General features: G+C 34.2%; 1 protein-coding gene across 2 annotated transcripts in view; it reads left to right on the forward strand.

Annotated features, from left to right (window-relative positions):
• Positions 1–18,371, forward strand: part of TRPM7 (transient receptor potential cation channel subfamily M member 7) — a 53,752-nt gene that overhangs the window by 22,789 nt on the left and 12,592 nt on the right. For both annotated transcript variants that reach the window (XM_082768920.1, XM_082768921.1), the window contains exons 3-25: positions 583–621; positions 1,046–1,244; positions 2,282–2,495; positions 3,100–3,224; positions 3,506–3,677; positions 4,241–4,415; positions 5,607–5,730; positions 6,576–6,648; positions 6,903–7,003; positions 7,694–7,828; positions 8,094–8,147; positions 8,721–8,861; positions 9,388–9,522; positions 10,142–10,422; positions 10,906–11,134; positions 12,303–12,458; positions 12,598–12,741; positions 13,454–13,582; positions 14,173–14,457; positions 15,560–15,734; positions 16,256–16,388; positions 17,156–17,340; positions 18,047–18,179. In XM_082768920.1, coding sequence (XP_082625046.1) covers positions 583–621; positions 1,046–1,244; positions 2,282–2,495; positions 3,100–3,224; positions 3,506–3,677; positions 4,241–4,415; positions 5,607–5,730; positions 6,576–6,648; positions 6,903–7,003; positions 7,694–7,828; positions 8,094–8,147; positions 8,721–8,861; positions 9,388–9,522; positions 10,142–10,422; positions 10,906–11,134; positions 12,303–12,458; positions 12,598–12,741; positions 13,454–13,582; positions 14,173–14,457; positions 15,560–15,734; positions 16,256–16,388; positions 17,156–17,340; positions 18,047–18,179 — 3,537 coding nt within the window. The remainder of the gene's footprint in view (positions 1–582; positions 622–1,045; positions 1,245–2,281; positions 2,496–3,099; positions 3,225–3,505; positions 3,678–4,240; positions 4,416–5,606; positions 5,731–6,575; positions 6,649–6,902; positions 7,004–7,693; positions 7,829–8,093; positions 8,148–8,720; positions 8,862–9,387; positions 9,523–10,141; positions 10,423–10,905; positions 11,135–12,302; positions 12,459–12,597; positions 12,742–13,453; positions 13,583–14,172; positions 14,458–15,559; positions 15,735–16,255; positions 16,389–17,155; positions 17,341–18,046; positions 18,180–18,371) is intronic.

Here is an 18,371-nt window from a genome sequence, read left to right on the forward strand (position 1 = left end):
CAAAGCATTTCCCAAGGAACAAAATGATCTTCAACAGTTGCCCTTTTGGGTTAACCTATTGGAGTATGTAAGGGACTTTACAACTTTCCCATCGGACGGTGTCCTTCAGTTTAGACAAATTGCTTGCTGTTCATGAGCTGTGCATAAAAGAATCAAATGCAGACTGTATAAAACATGTAATTTTATGCTGTTGCATACCAGCTCTTACTGTGGTTTTGTGGCAAATACTTATGAAAATTACAGAAAACAGTGATAGAAATTTTTATCTGCTATGCTATCTTTAGTTATTAATAAAATTATTAGCAGGAAAACAAAATATTGATACCCTGTCGGTTGATGCATATACAGCAGTCACGTAAAATAGAGAAGTTACCATGATGAAAATATTCACTTTTGCAGCATTTTCCATTTACTGTAGTGCAGTAATCTTTCTGTAATCATGTGAAGTGGTAGGAGGGTTTTTGTTTTTTTTTTTTTTTAATTTTCCCATTTTTTGTTTGGTTTCCCCTCCCCCTCCCCCCCCCCCCCCCCCCCTTAACATTTAAGCTGAAGTTTACTCATATAGTTAAATATTTCTTATAGATGCCTTCCAGGATGTCAGATTTGTCAGCAACTTGTCAGGTAAGAGTTCTTTTAATTACAATATTTATTAATACTCTTTTTCCATTCAATAATCACTTTCATAATAATGTTTTTTAAAATTCTTGATCGGTATTACAGATGACAAGTCAGTGAAAGGTTAGATATAAAACAAATATAACTAACGAGTGGAGAACCGTCTGCATTACGTAGATCATCGGTTTATAGAAGTTATATAAATTACTTGGCTAAAGTAATCAATTTTTAATTTTTAATTTTAATTTAATTTTTATTTTTAAAGTAATCAGTTTTTAGTGTCCTGACTAATTCTAAGGTTAGAATATATATATATTTAGAATCTTTGCTTTTGAAAGTTAACTGGTATCTGTTCTAGGTAAAAGATGTGTTCTCTCATTTTCTAATGAAGTATTTATTCAAGTATTCTAAATTATATGTTTGGGTGCAGATGCTGTTGCGGCCGCTTGGTCAGACAACATGCTTGCTTTACCGCAAGTCTTGCTATGAAATACTCTGATGTGAAGCTAGGTGAAAACTATAATCAGGAAATAGAAGAATGGTCAGTGGAAAAACATACAGAACAGACCTCTACTGATGCTTATGGTGTCATCAACTTTCAAGGTGGCTCTCATTCTTACAGGGCTAAGGTATGTATGATGCTTACTTCTAAACTAGGACTTCTTACTTTAAACATGTTGATACAGATGGTGGATCCTTCATTTAGTTTTTGAAATTTAAGCCTGAAGGATGAAATTGTGATGACACTTGCATTGTGACAAACCAGTGCCCTCTATTATCATAGTTATTTTATTGTGGTCTGAATTGTGTCTATTTTCCTTTTTTTAATTTCTTTTTCATAACAAAAATTGTTTATATCTATCAGAACTAGTTGCATTCATGTACGGTTTACCTTTGTATTGCAAATGGTGATAAGAATTCCTAATCCCTTCGGCAGAACATTCCATTAAGAATTCAGTGTTATTGTTTCAGACATTGTTAAAATACAGCTTACTCATCAGTGCTGCTGCTTACTCATTACTGTTAAATTTTTATAGGAACTGTTGAATAACACCTGCTATCTTAGCCTTCTATTCTTAATTCTCAAACTCTGAAAAATCATTTGCAATTATGGACGGATGCAGAATATGCTTTTTTAGCAGATCTGTTCAAAATGATTAAAGCATAATCAGACCAATCAGAACAACCAAGTTTTTCGGGGGAGCGGCTGGTTAAAAACAAGTATGCCTGTAAATTGAAACTCTGGAATAGAACACTTAATTCACTAATGCACGTGCACTGGAAAGGCTGGAGAACTGGAAATTCTGATGTAGGCTCCACAACCATTTTGTGAAGGGTTTCTAGTTGTGGTAGAAATTGCTTAATGGTCACGTGGTTTTAGCTTGCAATGAGTTTTGATTCAGTGTAGTTTCTATTGCCAAAATTAAGCGCTTTAATGATGAAGCTGATCCCCCAAGGACAGCCTGGTGCTCTAGATTAGATCATCTCTGCCATGTTTTAGGAAAAGTAATTGCATTTTCCATAGCCAGGAATCGGAGAGAATATCCTGAAATACATCCTGTGGGTGTTTTTTTTTTTTTTTTTTTTTTTTTTTTTTTTTTATCCCCTCATTGATTCTGTGATTATTTCTTTTAAGAATCTTTTATTTCTCTTCTTGTGTCTGCAGTATGTGCGGTTGTCATATGACACTAAGCCTGAAGCTATTCTGCAACTTATGCTTAAAGAATGGCAGATGGAGTTGCCAAAGCTTGTTATATCTGTACATGGGGGCATGCAGAAATTTGAACTTCACCCACGCATCAAACAGTTACTTGGCAAGGGTCTTATTAAAGCTGCAGTAACAACAGGAGCCTGGATTATAACTGGAGGAGTGAACACAGGTAAAGTACCAATGAATGTGCATAATTAACTAGATTATAGTTTATCAAAGCCAAAAGATTTAATGAATAAATAACTGCATCTTAAAGTAAATGTTGTTTGGTCAAATGAAATTAAAACAATTCATTTTGAACATGTGTAGTTGGAAGTGCATTGCTGTGTTGTCCTGCAAGGAGAAAAAACATGAAGGTGGTGGTGTTGACTTGGGTCTGTTCGTTTCAGTTTTTGAACCTGCAAGAAGGAAAACTTGATGCAATTAACATAAGCACAGTATTGTACTGGAGACTCTTTAGTTCTCACTAGGCTAATATTTGTTTTGTCAAATTACTAGTACACAGTACTTTGTCCCATTCTGATAGTTGTAGTATGGGTCCCTGCCAGAGCTCAAGACGCATTTGGACAGCACTCTCAGACATACGGTTTGATTTTTGGGTGGTCCTGTGTGGAGCCAGGAGTTGGACTTGATGATCCTTATGGGTCCCTTCCAACTCACGTTATTCTGTGTAAAATAAGTTCCCAGATCTTTACAGGCCCAATTAGCTAATGAAACTGTGGTATTTCTTAATAAGATGTGGTATTCAGTATATCTTTTTTGTGCACAAACAGGTGTTGCAAAACATGTTGGTGATGCTCTAAGAGAACATGCTTCCAGATCATCTCGAAAGATTTGCACTATTGGGATTGCTCCATGGGGAGTGATTGAAAACAGAAATGACCTTGTTGGAAGAGATGTAAGGATAAATAATCTAACTGAAATAATAATTTACCTACTTTATTTTGACAAATCTGCTCAAGCATGTTTTTTCACTTGCTTTACATCACTGAAGTATTTGCTTTACCATAAAGATGCATTGACATATGTGACTTATGCAAGATCATTAGCGTAAACACGTTGCAAAATGCAAATGCACTAGACACTGCTTGCATACTGTGTCTAGAAAAATATTTAAGTTTCACAGAGATGAATTTGAATTTCTACGAGTCAAATACATTCTTGTGTGCTTATACTTAGGTGGTTGCTCCATATCAAACCTTGTTAAACCCATTGAGTAAACTAAATGTCCTAAATAATCTCCATTCCCATTTCATTCTGGTGGATGATGGAACAGTTGGGAAGTATGGAGCGGAAGTTAAATTGCGGAGAGAACTGGAAAAAACTATTAATTTGCAACGGATACATGCAAGTAAGTAATTCTGGGCTGAGTTACTATGCTTTAATGAATAAGGTACTTGCATCAGACTTTTAAATAAGAAAACACAAAAATCAATCTTTTGTATATGTTTCAAGTGTGAATGATTGTTTTGCAAATTCCACCTGAAGCTTTGGTCAGAGCTGAAAAAGAAGACAGTGCAGATGGCTGATGACAAAATAGTTGTGCTGTAGCTGTGGCTAGCCATTGTGTCTTAATTTCTTTTTTTTTTTTTTTTTTTTTTTTTAAGCATGGGAATGACTTTGAAACTAATATATTTTTGCACACTTACATGTATGTCAGCACTACTGTAATGTCTACCTTGGTTATATGAATGCAAATAAAAGTGACAACTTAGTTAACATTTGTGTGTGGATATACATGTATAACAATCTCTGTTAGTATATCTCTCCTGCAGCTCTGGCACTGAAACTTCTTTTGCTAGACCTGATAAAGTACTTTGTTTTATGCCTACATATCCATTGATACTGACAATGGTGAAAACATATGACTTAATCAAAAAGTTTTAAAAAAATAATTTATTTACAACTTTACAGGAATTGGACAAGGTGTGCCTGTGGTGGCACTTGTATTCGAAGGTGGGCCCAACGTCATACTTACAGTTTTAGACTTCCTACAAGAAAGTCCTCCTGTGCCAGTGGTAGTATGTGAAGGAACAGGTAGAGCTGCAGACATATTGGCATATGTTCACAAGCAAACGGAGGAGGGAGGGTAAGTTCTAGTACTGCTAGCCAAACTGTCAGTTATATGTAGATGGGTCTGAGAGTATTCCTTTAATGAATTGGGCCAAGAGTTTTATCTATGGAAAGATGAAAGCTTAAAGCAGAGAGAGTAATCTTGCATGTGATGCAGCTTTCCAGGTCGGCTGCAATAGCTTTGGCTGAAGACCAAGACCTCTTTTCTAGTTCTAGGCTCCTTGCATACCTTGTACAAGTTGCTCCAAATTCTTGAAAATATGCTTGCTTTAGCATGCTTATATAAGGATGGGAAAGGTGTATGTGCCTATATACTAAACTAGGAGAAATGTGTAACTTAACCATGATAATTTTGTTACACCAGTGTGACTAGAAGACCTAGCTCTCTGTTTAAATGCTTTGTATTTTTTAATCCAGATTTTAAGTAACTAAGCCACAGTACCTTAAATTACAAGTGTGACTGTTTTGAAGTGTACACAATAAACTTTTGCTCACAAGAAGTCAGAGCTGACCCGGCCTTCCAGAAATATAAGAATAACCCATAGAATAGTATGTTACCAAACTGCTTGAAAATATCACTCAACTACAATGAAATGGAATTTATGCAGTTAGCTGTTGCTTAGTAGCAACTTTTCTGAAAATGGATTAGAAGGAGTTCATATACTATTCCTTCTGAAGAGTCTTTAAACTTTTAACACACTTGTGTTTAGCGTAGAAAACATTTATATGTTTTTAGTGTAGCGTCAACTGATAAAAAGGATGTGCTTGTGTTCCACAACACTTAGTGTCTTCTAGTTGGTTGTCAGACTTGCATTAATCCTTAAATGTAGTTGGATCTCAGTCTCAGGGACTGCCTCAGAACCAGGAGCATAGAGATCAAATGTAGCATTGAACCAAAGCTTTGTCCATAGCGAGCAAAATCACAAGCCTACCAGTCCTATTCAGAGGGGTGAGTGTGTAGTGTTTTGTGTCAAAATATTTTAGTTGAGATTATTTCAGAAGTGGCTATGCAAAGGAAAGGGAGAGGGGTTGAGTTACTTTTAGGAGGTCATATTAGAAAGTTGTAGGTTAAGCAACCTATGCTTCTTTCTAAAGGTTGTCCAAAGTTTTGCCACTGAAACAATAAGAAGCTTGAAAGTGTTAAGTGTAACATCATTCTTACTATTCGTGTATAGCAATGTGTTTTCATGTTTATTTTCAATTTCAGAAATGTTCCTGAGGGTGCTGAGCCTGAAATCATTTCTACTATTAAAAAGACATTTAACTTTGGTCAAAGTGAAGCGGTTCATCTGTTTCAGACACTGCTGGAATGCATGAAAAAAAAAGAACTTGTAAGTAGATCTTGCTATAGAAAATTTTTATGTAGGGTATGTGCATATGTGTTGTGTACAATCAAGTGTCATTCAAAATTGTTCCTGGACATAGTGCATCTTACCAACTGTAGAAGATAATCTGTGGGTACTTTATCTCATCACCAAGGGAGACTACAGTCTTACATTATTTCTGGTAATTTCAGGTTTGTTGTTGCTTCCAAGTCTGCTTGCTTTCATCTGACAGGATTCTGTTTTGTTCATAGTGTCTACCTATTTTATATGTGGGTTGTTTTCATTTCTTGTTTTGATTTTTGAGAGCCTCTGGATTTTTTTTTTTTGTCTTTTAATTATTACTGTACTGATGAAGTACCTATATAATTGGATGCTTAAAGCAAAAACACTTAATAGAGCTTTATGTATGGGCTATATTCAGATACTGATGTCTCATTTGGAAATCATATTGTACTGTTCTAAGATTTAAAATTGTCATATTCAGCTAAACACATTTGCTGACAGATTAATCTTGTAATACAGATTGAACTGGAGAAGTACATAGAATGCTATGTGATGTTTATAACCAATAGGGAATTGTAATCATAGTGGAAAAAGAAGTTAAGATTGGTTGAAGAGTGTAAAGGGTTATCCTTTTTCTCATCAAAGATTGCTTTGTGTGATCCCTAGTTAGGGAAACACTGCAGAGTGTACACTAGAGATAAGTTTTCTTAGAGTATAGACTTAAATTGCACAGAAGATAAAGTGACTGTTAAATGTATTTAAATTCCTGACATAAATGTCTGGAGCTAATCACCTTTGCCTGAAAATAAATTATAAGCTTATTTTCCCTATTTTATTGTTTTGAACAGATTACTGTTTTTCATATTGGGTCAGATGAACATCAGGACATTGATGTTGCAATACTTACAGCATTGTTAAAAGGTGAGACTTAAGTGCATTTGGAACCCCCAGCTATTGTGTAGTGATTATATGATGGATTACTTATAAAAATCTGTAGAAATATTTAAGTTTCAAGAAAATAATTATGCGCTATATTTTCTCATCTTATACTACCCTAATCTATGTTATAACTGATGAAATGTACCATACAATGTTGAGGTGGATTACATGATTTTGCAGGATAAACAACTGCTTATTATATTGTAATTATTTTTTTCTCATTGTTTTTGCTTAAGGCACAAATGCATCTGCATTTGACCAGCTTGTTCTTACACTTGCGTGGGATAGAGTTGACATTGCCAAAAATCATGTTTTTGTTTATGGGCAACAATGGCTGGTATGTATATGGCCTAGATTAAGCAGAATGGTATTTTCTAAGAGAAAAAACTCAACTTACTGTAAAGAAATAATGTTTTTTATAGAGACAGACTGTAGAATACTGACACATTTATTTTTAGGACAGTAATTTTTGTATACTTTGTAGTTGTAGAGCTGTTTTATTATTGTGTAATTGAAGAAGGTGCAACAATTGTAGAAATGTTAGGCATTCTGAATAACTAGGGGAGAAGAGACACTGCAAAAAGTGAAAGCTGAATTGATGCTAGTGAGATGCAATAACAGTTCTGAGTATTTGTCTATTGAAGCAAATTGTGGTTTCAAATGTTTGATGTCTTCATGTGTTTGATCCAATAGCAATATATGAAAACATCTTAACTATGCTAAACCAAATGTGTATTTAGTCCAGAATACTACTTCTGAGTGTGTCAGTAAGAGATGTCTGTGGAAGAGTGTAAGATCAGAGAAAATACTTGATTAAGTTGTTATAATATTCCCTCATCATGTAATTGTGTGAAGCTCAGGGGATTTTCTGAACCAAAGGTAGCCGTGGTATTTGTAGATATGTAAGGTTTCTCTGTTCCAGCCCTGTGAATGAATGAGGTTGATTTGTAAACCAAGTACACTTAATTCTGTGATACTCCATTTTACTGGTTCTCTCTAGGCTCTACCTTGTACTTACTTGTTGCAGGTTGGCTCTCTGGAACAGGCTATGTTAGATGCCCTTGTGATGGATAGAGTTGCATTTGTGAAACTTCTAATTGAAAATGGAGTAAGCATGCACAAATTTCTTACAATTCCGAGGCTGGAAGAACTTTATAACACAGTAAGTGAATGGTTGCTTACTCTTTCTTTCTTTCTTTCTTTCTTTCTTTCTTTCTTTCTTTCTTTCTTTCTTTCTTTCTTTCTTTCTTTCTTTCTTTCTTTCTTTCTTTCTTTCTTTCTTTCTTTCTTTCTTTCTTTCTTTCTTTCTTTCTTTTTTTGTTTAATGTCAACATGTCAAAATATTCTGCTTATACTGTAATATTCTCATGTTTTCATTGCACTCTGATTTCTCATTCTAATTTTTTCCTTCCCTTCTTTTTATAAAGAAACAAGGCCCAACTAACCCAACACTCTTCCATCTTGTTCGGGATGTCAAACAGGTATGCTGTAAATGTAAAAATCTACTGAAGTAGCAACATCAGTCTTTTTATGATTTCTTATGTTTGATTGTCAATTTAATCTTGAATTTATTAATTTGGTTTTACTGAAGCAGTAAACTACATCTGCAGTTACTCTGTTGTTTCCAATATTTGCAATTGTGTGCTTAATAGTACCTTATTGCCGCAAAGATATTTGTTAAACCTGATAAGTGATGTATTTTTTTCATATTAGCTCTGACTGTTTAGCTTTTTGAGAGTTTGAGAGATGATCAAAGGCAAAAAACAATGTGATGACAACTGCCTCCTCTCCCCCTGCCCATGCCCCGCTTTCCCCTTCCTCCCTCTGACAAACATCTAACCTACTGGGGGAGATAATATAGAAGATGAACTATAACCTGGTATTTTTTGAAACTCATAAATAACCATGTAGATGCATTGTGTTCCTTTTAAATCATGAACAGCTTAATTTGTTTTAATTTGTTTTTATTTAGAGTTGTACGTGTAAAAACATTCTAAGCAAATTTAAATTAAGATTATAATTTGCAAAACTGAAAATGTCTTTTATATTCTTAGGGAAATCTTCCTCCAGGATATAAAATCAACCTGATTGATGTGGGGCTGGTTATTGAATACTTGATGGGAGGAACCTATAGATGCACCTACACAAGAAAACGCTTTAGAGCTATATACAATAGTCTCAGTGGGAACAATCGGGTATGTAGCAGTTGGATAATGGAACATGCGAATTTCTATGTTAACAATTAAAATAAAATTGGAGCCATAGTGTTTTGTTCTTTTTGTCAAGGGATTGATTCTTTTAAAGGCAGTGTTACAGCCTAGGAGGGCAACTGGTAGCTGTTTGAGATTGATCACAAACAATTTCTTGTTCTTCCTTACTCTAGCATATCCAAATTTCTTCTGTTACTGTCTCCTCATAGAGGGGAAGAATGGGTATTAAGCATACGGATTCACTGGGTCTTGGGATGCAGATACTGTAGCTTCTTGGTCGTCATTGCTTTACTATTTTGTGACTTTATTTAATTTAAAGAAAAATTAATCCTTCTTAAATATCAGTGAAAACTCTTAATCGTTACCATTGTATAAATTCATCACTGTTTCAGTGGCAAAGTAACTGTTTAATTGCTTAACTAAGTATCCAGCTGTAAACAGCTGATTATACAGTAGTTAGTAAGTGGGTGTAAAGAAAGCTAGCCAAACCTCTTTCTATTATTCTTGTCAGAGATCTGGGCGAAATACTTCAAATACTACTCCTCAGATGTGTAAAAGCCATGAGTCTTTTGGTAACAGAGCAGACAAGAGAGAAAAAATGCGACATAATCACTTCATCAAAACAGCGCAGCCATACAAACCAAAGGTACAGATGTTTGAGGGGAGAGTGGTGGTGGGTTTTATTTTAAGCAGTTAAGAGTGGAGAACCTGGTTAACTCCGTGTCCAAGTGCAGCTGAAGTGAGTAGCAGCAGTTTTACTGACTTCAGTAAAGCTGGGATTTCATCTTTTTGTACTTGTTTATAAACCATCTATCACACTTGTGGGATTCTGTGAAGAATGTTCATCTCAACATTAGTCTTCCAGATAATTTCTGATGGTTAGTGAGTAAAAAGCTTATCTTTGGTACAGTTCTACCAATGTGGGAACAGGAGGGGAAATCTGCATGATTTTTTAGATGAAGCAAGATGTGGCTGTGTTACTTTAAGGAATTTCTGTGAGTTTCATCATATTGTAGGTATATTAATTACTGCATTTCTTATGATCTGTAAATCAAAGTAATTAATTCTATCTGTTACTAGAAATGAATTGTGCTTAACTGAAGTTTTTGAACAAAAATTCCAGCTGCTTTTGAAATATTCAGAAATCCATTTTTGTTTGTAGAAATACATATCAGTTGACATTAGATCACCCAGCATTTTGCTTCAAATTATGTAATGATTAACTTTAGAAATTAAAATGTAACTTTCTGATTTTATTTTTAAAGATTGACACTGGTGCAGAAGAGGGAAAAAAGAAAAGAACCAAAGATGAAATAGTAGACATAGATGATCCTGAAACACGACGTTTTCCATATCCTCTCAACGAGCTGTTACTTTGGGCAGTGTTAATGAAGAGGCAGAAGATGGCCCTTTTCTTCTGGCAGCATGGGGAGGAGTCCATGGCAAAAGCCTTAGTTGCTTGCAAAGTGTATCGTTCGATGGCATATGAGGCAAAACAAAGTGACCTTGTTGATGATACTTCAGAAGAACTGAAACAGTATTCCAAGTAAATTATATTTATATCATTAAAGATCTGTTCTTGAAATTTCCAATAAAAATAGCAGGCTATAGTATCAACAGGCGAAGATTATTGCATTAGCAGGCTCAACGAAAGTTCATTTTTGAAGAAAGGATTTGATGGCACTCTAGTAAAAGTTGTGTATTAAACGTTGCTCACTTTGAGAGCTGTTACAAATCTTGACTTGTAGTTAAATCAAAATGTCTCTGAATGTATCAGTTGAAACCATCTGACTTTCTTGCATTATGCTTTAATAGCTGTTTGTAGTATGCATATGTTTTTAACAGAAGTCCCAGTTTCACATCTTGTATTTGCAAGTTGCTATATAATAGAAATGTATCTACCAGAAGTGACAGGCAATAGTCGATTCAAGTTGTGTTACTGGGAACTTGTTTGGACAAGAAAATTTGACTTAAACTTTATGGATACTAAGTTATGTTTGTTTTGATACTTTTTTTTCCTTTTTTCTAGTGAGTTTGGTCAGCTGGCAGTTGAACTGTTAGAACAGTCCTTCCGACAAGATGAAACTATGGCAATGAAGTTACTAACTTATGAGCTTAAAAACTGGAGCAACTCAACTTGTCTGAAGCTAGCAGTGTCATCAAGACTTCGTCCATTTGTAGCTCATACTTGTACGCAAATGTTGTTGTCAGATATGTGGATGGGAAGGCTGAATATGAGGAAGAATTCATGGTACAAAGTAAGCTTTGTCGCAGTTTATTATTGGTATAAAAAGGATCAATGGAATGTATTTCTAATTGGAAGGGAAAGTACGTGTTTAAATAATATTAGTATAAAGCTTTCATCGCTATAGCTTGTGTTAATAAACCCTGTAAAACTGTCTCCTATAACATAATCAAAACTGGAATTATTTATTGTTAACTCTTCTTTTGACACTCTATTATCTTTTCAAATAAGGTACAGAAATATAGAAGGCAAAAACCAGGCAAGTAGCCTTTCATCAGAGGCTTAAAGAGATCATGTGAATACTAATCCACTACTAAAAATATAGTGGTTAAAAAAAAATTAACAGACAGAAAACACACTTGTAAGAATATTGTTTCATGCATTTTGGCTTTTTACAGGCAATACATGAAACTTGATGTAGAAAAGCTTTGTATATATTCTATTTTGGAGGAAGAAGCTGAGCAAAAGGAGGGCACAGAATGAAACAAGGGTAGGCAAATCGGGAATAGGTTTTCTGATGGTGCCCTTTGGTACAAATCAATTGAACCAACATGGGAGTTGCATATTTCTTTGAAACAGTGTACCAGAAACTTACTGCTGCTAGGAATATAGTGAAAGACCACTTCCCTACAAAATATCTACAAGCATTGCTTAACTTGTGACCTACTAAAATCCTCTTTGATAACTGATTAACCGTTTTCCTGCTTGCTCTGTAACAAGCTAATGACAAAAAATAGCTTTTATTTATTCCCTTCATCCGTATTTTAGCTTTCATTTTTCTACCATGATTTGAAAAAAAGACCCACTCATATGCTTCTAAAATATGCCTCGATAGTACGCAGTTACAGGGTTTCTGGGAATGGATTAAAGAAAAGAGTGTAAACAGAATCTGTCTGTATCTTTGGGCTCAGAGTTCATTCTTTCTTGTGGTTTTTAGTTCTGGAATTTGTTGGTTCCTCCCCTTTCCTATATCTTTTAAGTAAAGGAAAGCTCTATATATTGTCATCTTAGCCTTCTAAGTGTGTATATAAGTAATAATAGCTAATTATTTCCTACATTTTTTCCTCACTAACAGGCAAGGGAAATATGGGTAATATATTTTCAGGGAATATTTTATGTATTCGTATGTTCTGATATTTTGTAGCTGTGAACAAATTTAACTAAATCTTCATTTTTTCTAGGTGATACTGAGTATTTTGCTCCCTCCTGCTATACTTCTGTTGGAATATAAGACCAAGGCTGAAATGTCGCATATTCCTCAATCTCAAGATGCACATCAAATGGCAATGGATGACAGTGAAAACAACTTCCAGGCTGCAGCAGATGAAATACCTATGGTAATGGGGTGGCAGCGATTAAAGACCAGTATTTCTAATTTAAAATCAATAATTACATTTTAAAAGTAAAGTAAGAGCTAAAGTGGATCTCCAAAAACATGCAGTTCTGTAAGTAAAGTTAACAGTCCTTTCATTTTAGGAGGTGTTTAAAGAAGTAAGGATCTTGGACAGTACTTCAGAGAAGCATGATATGGAGACTCCAGCAAAACCTAAAAGACTTCCAATTACACAGAAGTTTTATGCATTTTATCATGCACCAATTGTGAAGTTTTGGTTTAATACGGTGAGTTTTCTTTTATGTAGTATGTTTTTTTATTTGGAAATGCAGTGCAGATCTTTGGGTTCTTTTTCTAACACACGTCTCTGCGACTTGCATCAAAGCTTAAGCACTCTTTAAAAAAACAAGAAAAAAAACATGCTCTACTAAGCTGGAAATGAAAAGTACTTGATTCTGAAAGAAAAGCATGTGCAGTGCTCAGTGCTTTTTTTCTTTTTAACGTTCATGATGTTGGTTTTGAAAAATACCTATTTTCTAGTCTAAGACTAATTGGTGTGAAAATATTTATTCTGATCTGAGTAGTTAATTTCATCAGTTTTTCAGTAGTTAATTAGTAGTTAATTTCATCAGTAATTAATTCCATCAGCAGGAATTCTGCCATCATTTACTAGGTTAAGAAGTGTTCATGCACAATATTGTTTAAATTATTGCAATAGAAACTCAAAAATTAGTGTTCTAAGAAAATTTTTGAATCCCCTTTATAAATATTAACCTGTCTGCTTAAAGGGGTAAAAGATAGTACTGCTATCCTATATGAAGGTTTTATCATATATCACGTGGAAAAAAAAATAAAATACATCTATAAGGAACCTTTTTGTAATTATATAGAATTATGTATTACATAGAACCCTTCTGTGTGTGTGTGTGTGTGTGTGTATATATATATATATATATATATATATATATATATATATAAAATTTCCATTGCTCTTTTTAGCTGGCATACTTAGGATTCCTCATGCTTTACACATTTGTGGTTCTTGTAAAAATGGAAGAATTACCGTCTGTTCAAGAGTGGATTGTTATTGCTTACATTTTCACATCAGCAATTGAGAAAATTCGTGAGGTATGTCTCTAACAGTCTGAGTTTTGTTTTTTTTTTTTTTTTTTCGTTTTTTTGGTTTTTTTTTTTAGTTACAACAGTATGCTTTAAACTGTGTTTATAATAAACAAGACAGCCTAAGAAACTTTGAACATTGAAACATTTTGAACATTTGAGCACATGATGCTACCACAAACATAATGTAGCTGATCAGCAAGAGTTTTTTGAGTAGTTCTGTAAGAATTTTTAAATGGGAGAGAAAAGCCAGTTCACTAACTGGGTACTGCAGGTCCAACTGAAACAGAAATAAAGACTAATTTTTATTATAGTAACTTCCTAGAGAAGAAGGTGGGGAAAAAAAGCAATCAAACTGAAAACAATTCCTTCACAACTTGTTCAGGAAGAAGGAAATATCATTTCTTTGTCATAGTCGTGAAGCAGGCGTAGTTAAACACTACTTTTTGGGTTCCTCTGTGCAAAACAGTTACCCATTTAAATACTTTTTTTTTTTTTTTTTTTGCAAGTGTAAGAATTTTACTGATTCATATGTTTCAGTGTTATTTTATGTGGAGTAAACATGAGCAGACCTGAATATTTTATTTTTGTTATTGCAGATTTTTATGTCAGAGGCTGGGAAGATTAATCAGAAGATTAAAGTGTGGTTCAGTGATTACTTCAATATCAGTGACACAGTTGCTATTGTCACTTTCTTCATTGGGTTTGCATTAAGATTTGGAGCAAAGGGGAATTTTGGTGAAAATACTTACAGAGAAAATTATGTTTTTGTTGCTGGAAGAATAACGTACTGTCTCAATATAATTTTTTGGTATGTGCGATTACTGGATTTTTTAGCTGTAAACCAGCAGGCTGGCCCTTATGTTATGATGATTGGGAAAATGGTAAGTACTATTTTTTATTTTTCTTTCAGTTGAAATACCTTTGTTTTGCTGTATCTATTTATAATTTCTCAAAGCTTTATTTAGTAAAAGGTTGCTTATCCTGTGCTGGTGTGTCAGCAACTTTGTGCAGAAGTAGCTAGCTGGAATATAACTTAATGTGTTTCAAAACAAGCACTGAGTAGAAGTGTTCTTTATTATGGAGCTTTCTCTGTTACATCTGTAAAAAGATGGAAGATCTTCCTTCTGTGCTGTGTTAAATGTGTGAGACTTGAAGGAATATGATAATGCCTTTTGGGTTTGAGATTTATTTATAGTCCTGAGGTTTTCTTGCCTTTGTGCTAGCTACTGCAAGGTTTTCACTTTTAGCAAGATTTTCACTTTTACAAGTAAGATAAGGTACTTATAGTGAGCTGTGCTAAATGTTTCTAGGTAGCTTTCTACAATTGTTCTTAAAATTGTGTGCTGAGAGTACACTCCCCACAGGCTGCCTTCTCATATGCTTTGTTTTGTGCATGCTCTTGTACACTCCAGCTTCCCCTGCATGACAATGTGGCCTTCAAATTTTATTTCCTTCAACCTGGTAGAATGTTTTTTGACACGTAATATGGTATCCAGTGTCGAGGTGTACTCCAACTGTGTTCAAAAGTAGTCATGCAGTGCAGTTGTGTTCTGTAAAAAGGAGGGCATCAAGTTGCTTACATTTCTCACTTTGATTTCTTGCCATTAGAATAAATTGTTTTTCACACTATTCAGTCCTTGGAACACTACATCTGTACTTTGTACAGCTATTCAGTGAATTTGGGAAGGAATGTTTCTCTATCAGCTGCTACTCTTCCACGTAACGGGTATTTCAGTTAAAAAGAAACTACCTTTTGGCCTAGAGTAGCAAACATTCTGTAAGAAAGGAGAGGGAAAAAATAGAATTTTTTAAAATGGTTTGTTATTTGACTACATCTTCTGACTGAAGTACAAGGGTCTTGGACTCTTCTGCTGATATAACATAAAGAATTCATCAAGCTTATGCTGTCCCTGTAAAAGCATTTGAAGTTGTGAAACCATAATTATAACCTTGTGAGTTAACTGACCTTTTTTGTGTTTGTAGGTGGCCAACATGTTTTACATTGTGGTGATTATGGCACTTGTACTGCTTAGCTTTGGTGTTCCCAGGAAGGCTATATTGTACCCTAATGAGGCACCGTCTTGGACTCTAGCAAGAGATATTGTGTTTCATCCATACTGGATGATTTTTGGTGAGGTGTATGCCTATGAAATTGATGGTAAGACACTACAATTTTTGAAGCAAGTAAGGAGAAGGCTTATTCTCATGAGATCTTTTTAAGGTCTTACAAAGTTTTCATTTTATGAAACGAAATATCCAGAATTATTCATTCCATTCACTAGATTTTTTTGTGACTTGTAGATATATAACTTCTTGATTTGACTGTTCCATTATCCTTTATTAAGAATGAATGGCTTAGAGTTAAAACTCTCCTTAATTGGGGGTTTTCTTCAAGCTCTTCTTAGCAATACTTCAGATTTTTTCCACACAGATATCATGCCTTTTTTTTTCTGTGGAGGTAGTATACTTTCTTTTTTATTTTAATCCAGTAATGTGATTATACGTTAATATAAACTGAAATCTTTGTCTCTTATATCTTTCTACCATATTCCTGCATGTTACTTGGTGGTTGTACACTCTTTGAGTGATCTTTTTTCTTGTCTATATCTGCTCTGAGTTCTAAAATTTGCTTTACATATTTTGTTTTTTTTCTTCCTTCCCGCCCCCCCCCCAACACAGTATGTGCAAATAATTCTGAGTCACAAGTTGCTCATCTCTGTGGGCCAGGAACGTGGTTGACCCCATTTCTTCAAGCTGTCTACCTCTTTGTACAGTACATAATTATGGTTAATCTCCTTATTGCATTTTTCAAGTAAGTATATGAACAATTGCTAATTTTTGCTACTCCTTTAAGTTTTTATATTTCACCTTAGTAAGAGGAAAAGATAAGAATATCTGATAACAGTTCAAAGCAATCCTATTTGGTGGAAGCATTTTCAGGTTCAAAGGCTGGTCTTCCTCACTGCAAACCCCCTGACAAGGAAGGGAAATTTGTGATGTGTCTGGTATATGTCAAATCCGTGAGGCTGAAGGACCCAGATTTCTAAAGAGAATTTGAATGCCTTTTGTAACTTCTTTTCTTTGTAATAAAACGAACAAGGTTGTTTCTGGATCTTGACTGTTATATTGACTGTTCCTAAATTCATTTAAGGATCTCTTCAGTTGAGTTCAATTGTAGAGTAATTTAAGTCCATAAGGAGTTCTCTGCAAGTGTTTTATATACGGGAATAAACGGCTCACTAATACTGGGGAATGGTAGACTAGAGAATTAGTGTGGTCTGATTTAAAAGTAATAATAATAGTTTAAAAAATGGGTTTATTTGGAAATACTTTTTTGACAAATTTGAAATGTCTTTCATGTCTGAGGAAAGGTACTGAAATAATAGCAGATGAGAGAATGATTTAATCCTCTCCCTGCTTTAGGGCATAGCCTTTTCTTGAATGTTTCCAACTTACACTGTTATTTATACAGTAAAAGACAAGTATGTGATTTTTTTTTAACACATAATAAACACAAACAACAGCAACAGAAGAAAAAAATAACTTGATGTGTTTAATTCTTTTTTTCTTCCTTTTCAGCAATGTATATTTACAGGTAAAGGCGATTTCAAACATTGTGTGGAAGTATCAACGCTATCATTTCATTATGGCCTATCATGAAAAACCTGTTCTGCCTCCACCACTCATTATTCTTAGCCACATGGCTTCCCTGTTCTGTTGTATATGTAAAAGAAGAAAGACAGACAAGACTTCAGATGGGCCAAGTATGAACAGTTATTATCCAAAAAATTATTATACTTTTTTGATATGATTAAAGCAAACTGTCAGGAAAATGCAAACTTCTTGGTTTTAATGTGTGTTCTCAACAAAGTTGAAGTTGGACTTGATGATCCTGGTGGGTCCCTTCTAACTGGGGATATTCTGTGATTTTAAGTAGGTCTTAATTTTTTGTATCCTCAATATTGAATAATCCTCTCATCCTGTTCGAAGTTCCCATGTTTTTTACAAAGGATGTAATATAATGCACAGCCCCTGGAAAATCCCCGGTTAGACTAAGTTATATAAAATCAAACAGAACGCTACAAAATTAGATTTTCCGTTAGTGTTTATGAACGATTTTTTTTTTCCTGGAAAACTAGTCTTATTTGAAACCCTTTGAAAATTTAAAAATAAAAATAAAAAATGTTTCACAGATGATGAGAAATACAGCTGAGGAATCTAGCCTCTGTCTAGATGTAGTGTATGGGGGTGTGTAGTGTGTAGTATCTTGATTTTTATTTTAGGCAAAGTCTTTGACATTTAACTTTTTTTTTTGTTTGCGAGGAGAGAAAAGGTCCTAGATGGCACTGTTTTTTTATTTTTGTATATGTTTTAATTTTAACACCCTTTGTATGTTTGTTGCTATAAATTTCTAGTGCCTGAAAAACTTTACTACACATGCATCTTCTGAACTGTTTAATCTCTTTTTAGAACTCTTCCTAACAGAAGAAGATCAAAAGAAACTTCATGATTTTGAAGAACTGTGTGTTGAGATGTATTTCAATGAAAAAGATGATAAATTTCATTCTGGAAGCGAGGAGAGGATTCGAGTCACATTTGAACGGTAAAATTTTTACAAGTAAATTTTTTACAAATAAAACTTCTGAATAGAGAAGCTTAAAACTTCTGTGTTTTTTTTAATTGCTTTAAGGGGGCAAAATACAGTTCAAGAAAATACTCAATAATCATGAAATTTTAGAGTTCTTTTTCCTTAAGTGGGCAAAAAGAATTGCAAAGATGTTTTGTTTGCATATAG

The sequence above is a fragment of the Aythya marila genome, assembly GCF_965140915.1.
Source record: "Aythya marila genome assembly, chromosome: 11".
Taxonomy (NCBI): Eukaryota; Metazoa; Chordata; class Aves; order Anseriformes; family Anatidae; genus Aythya; species Aythya marila.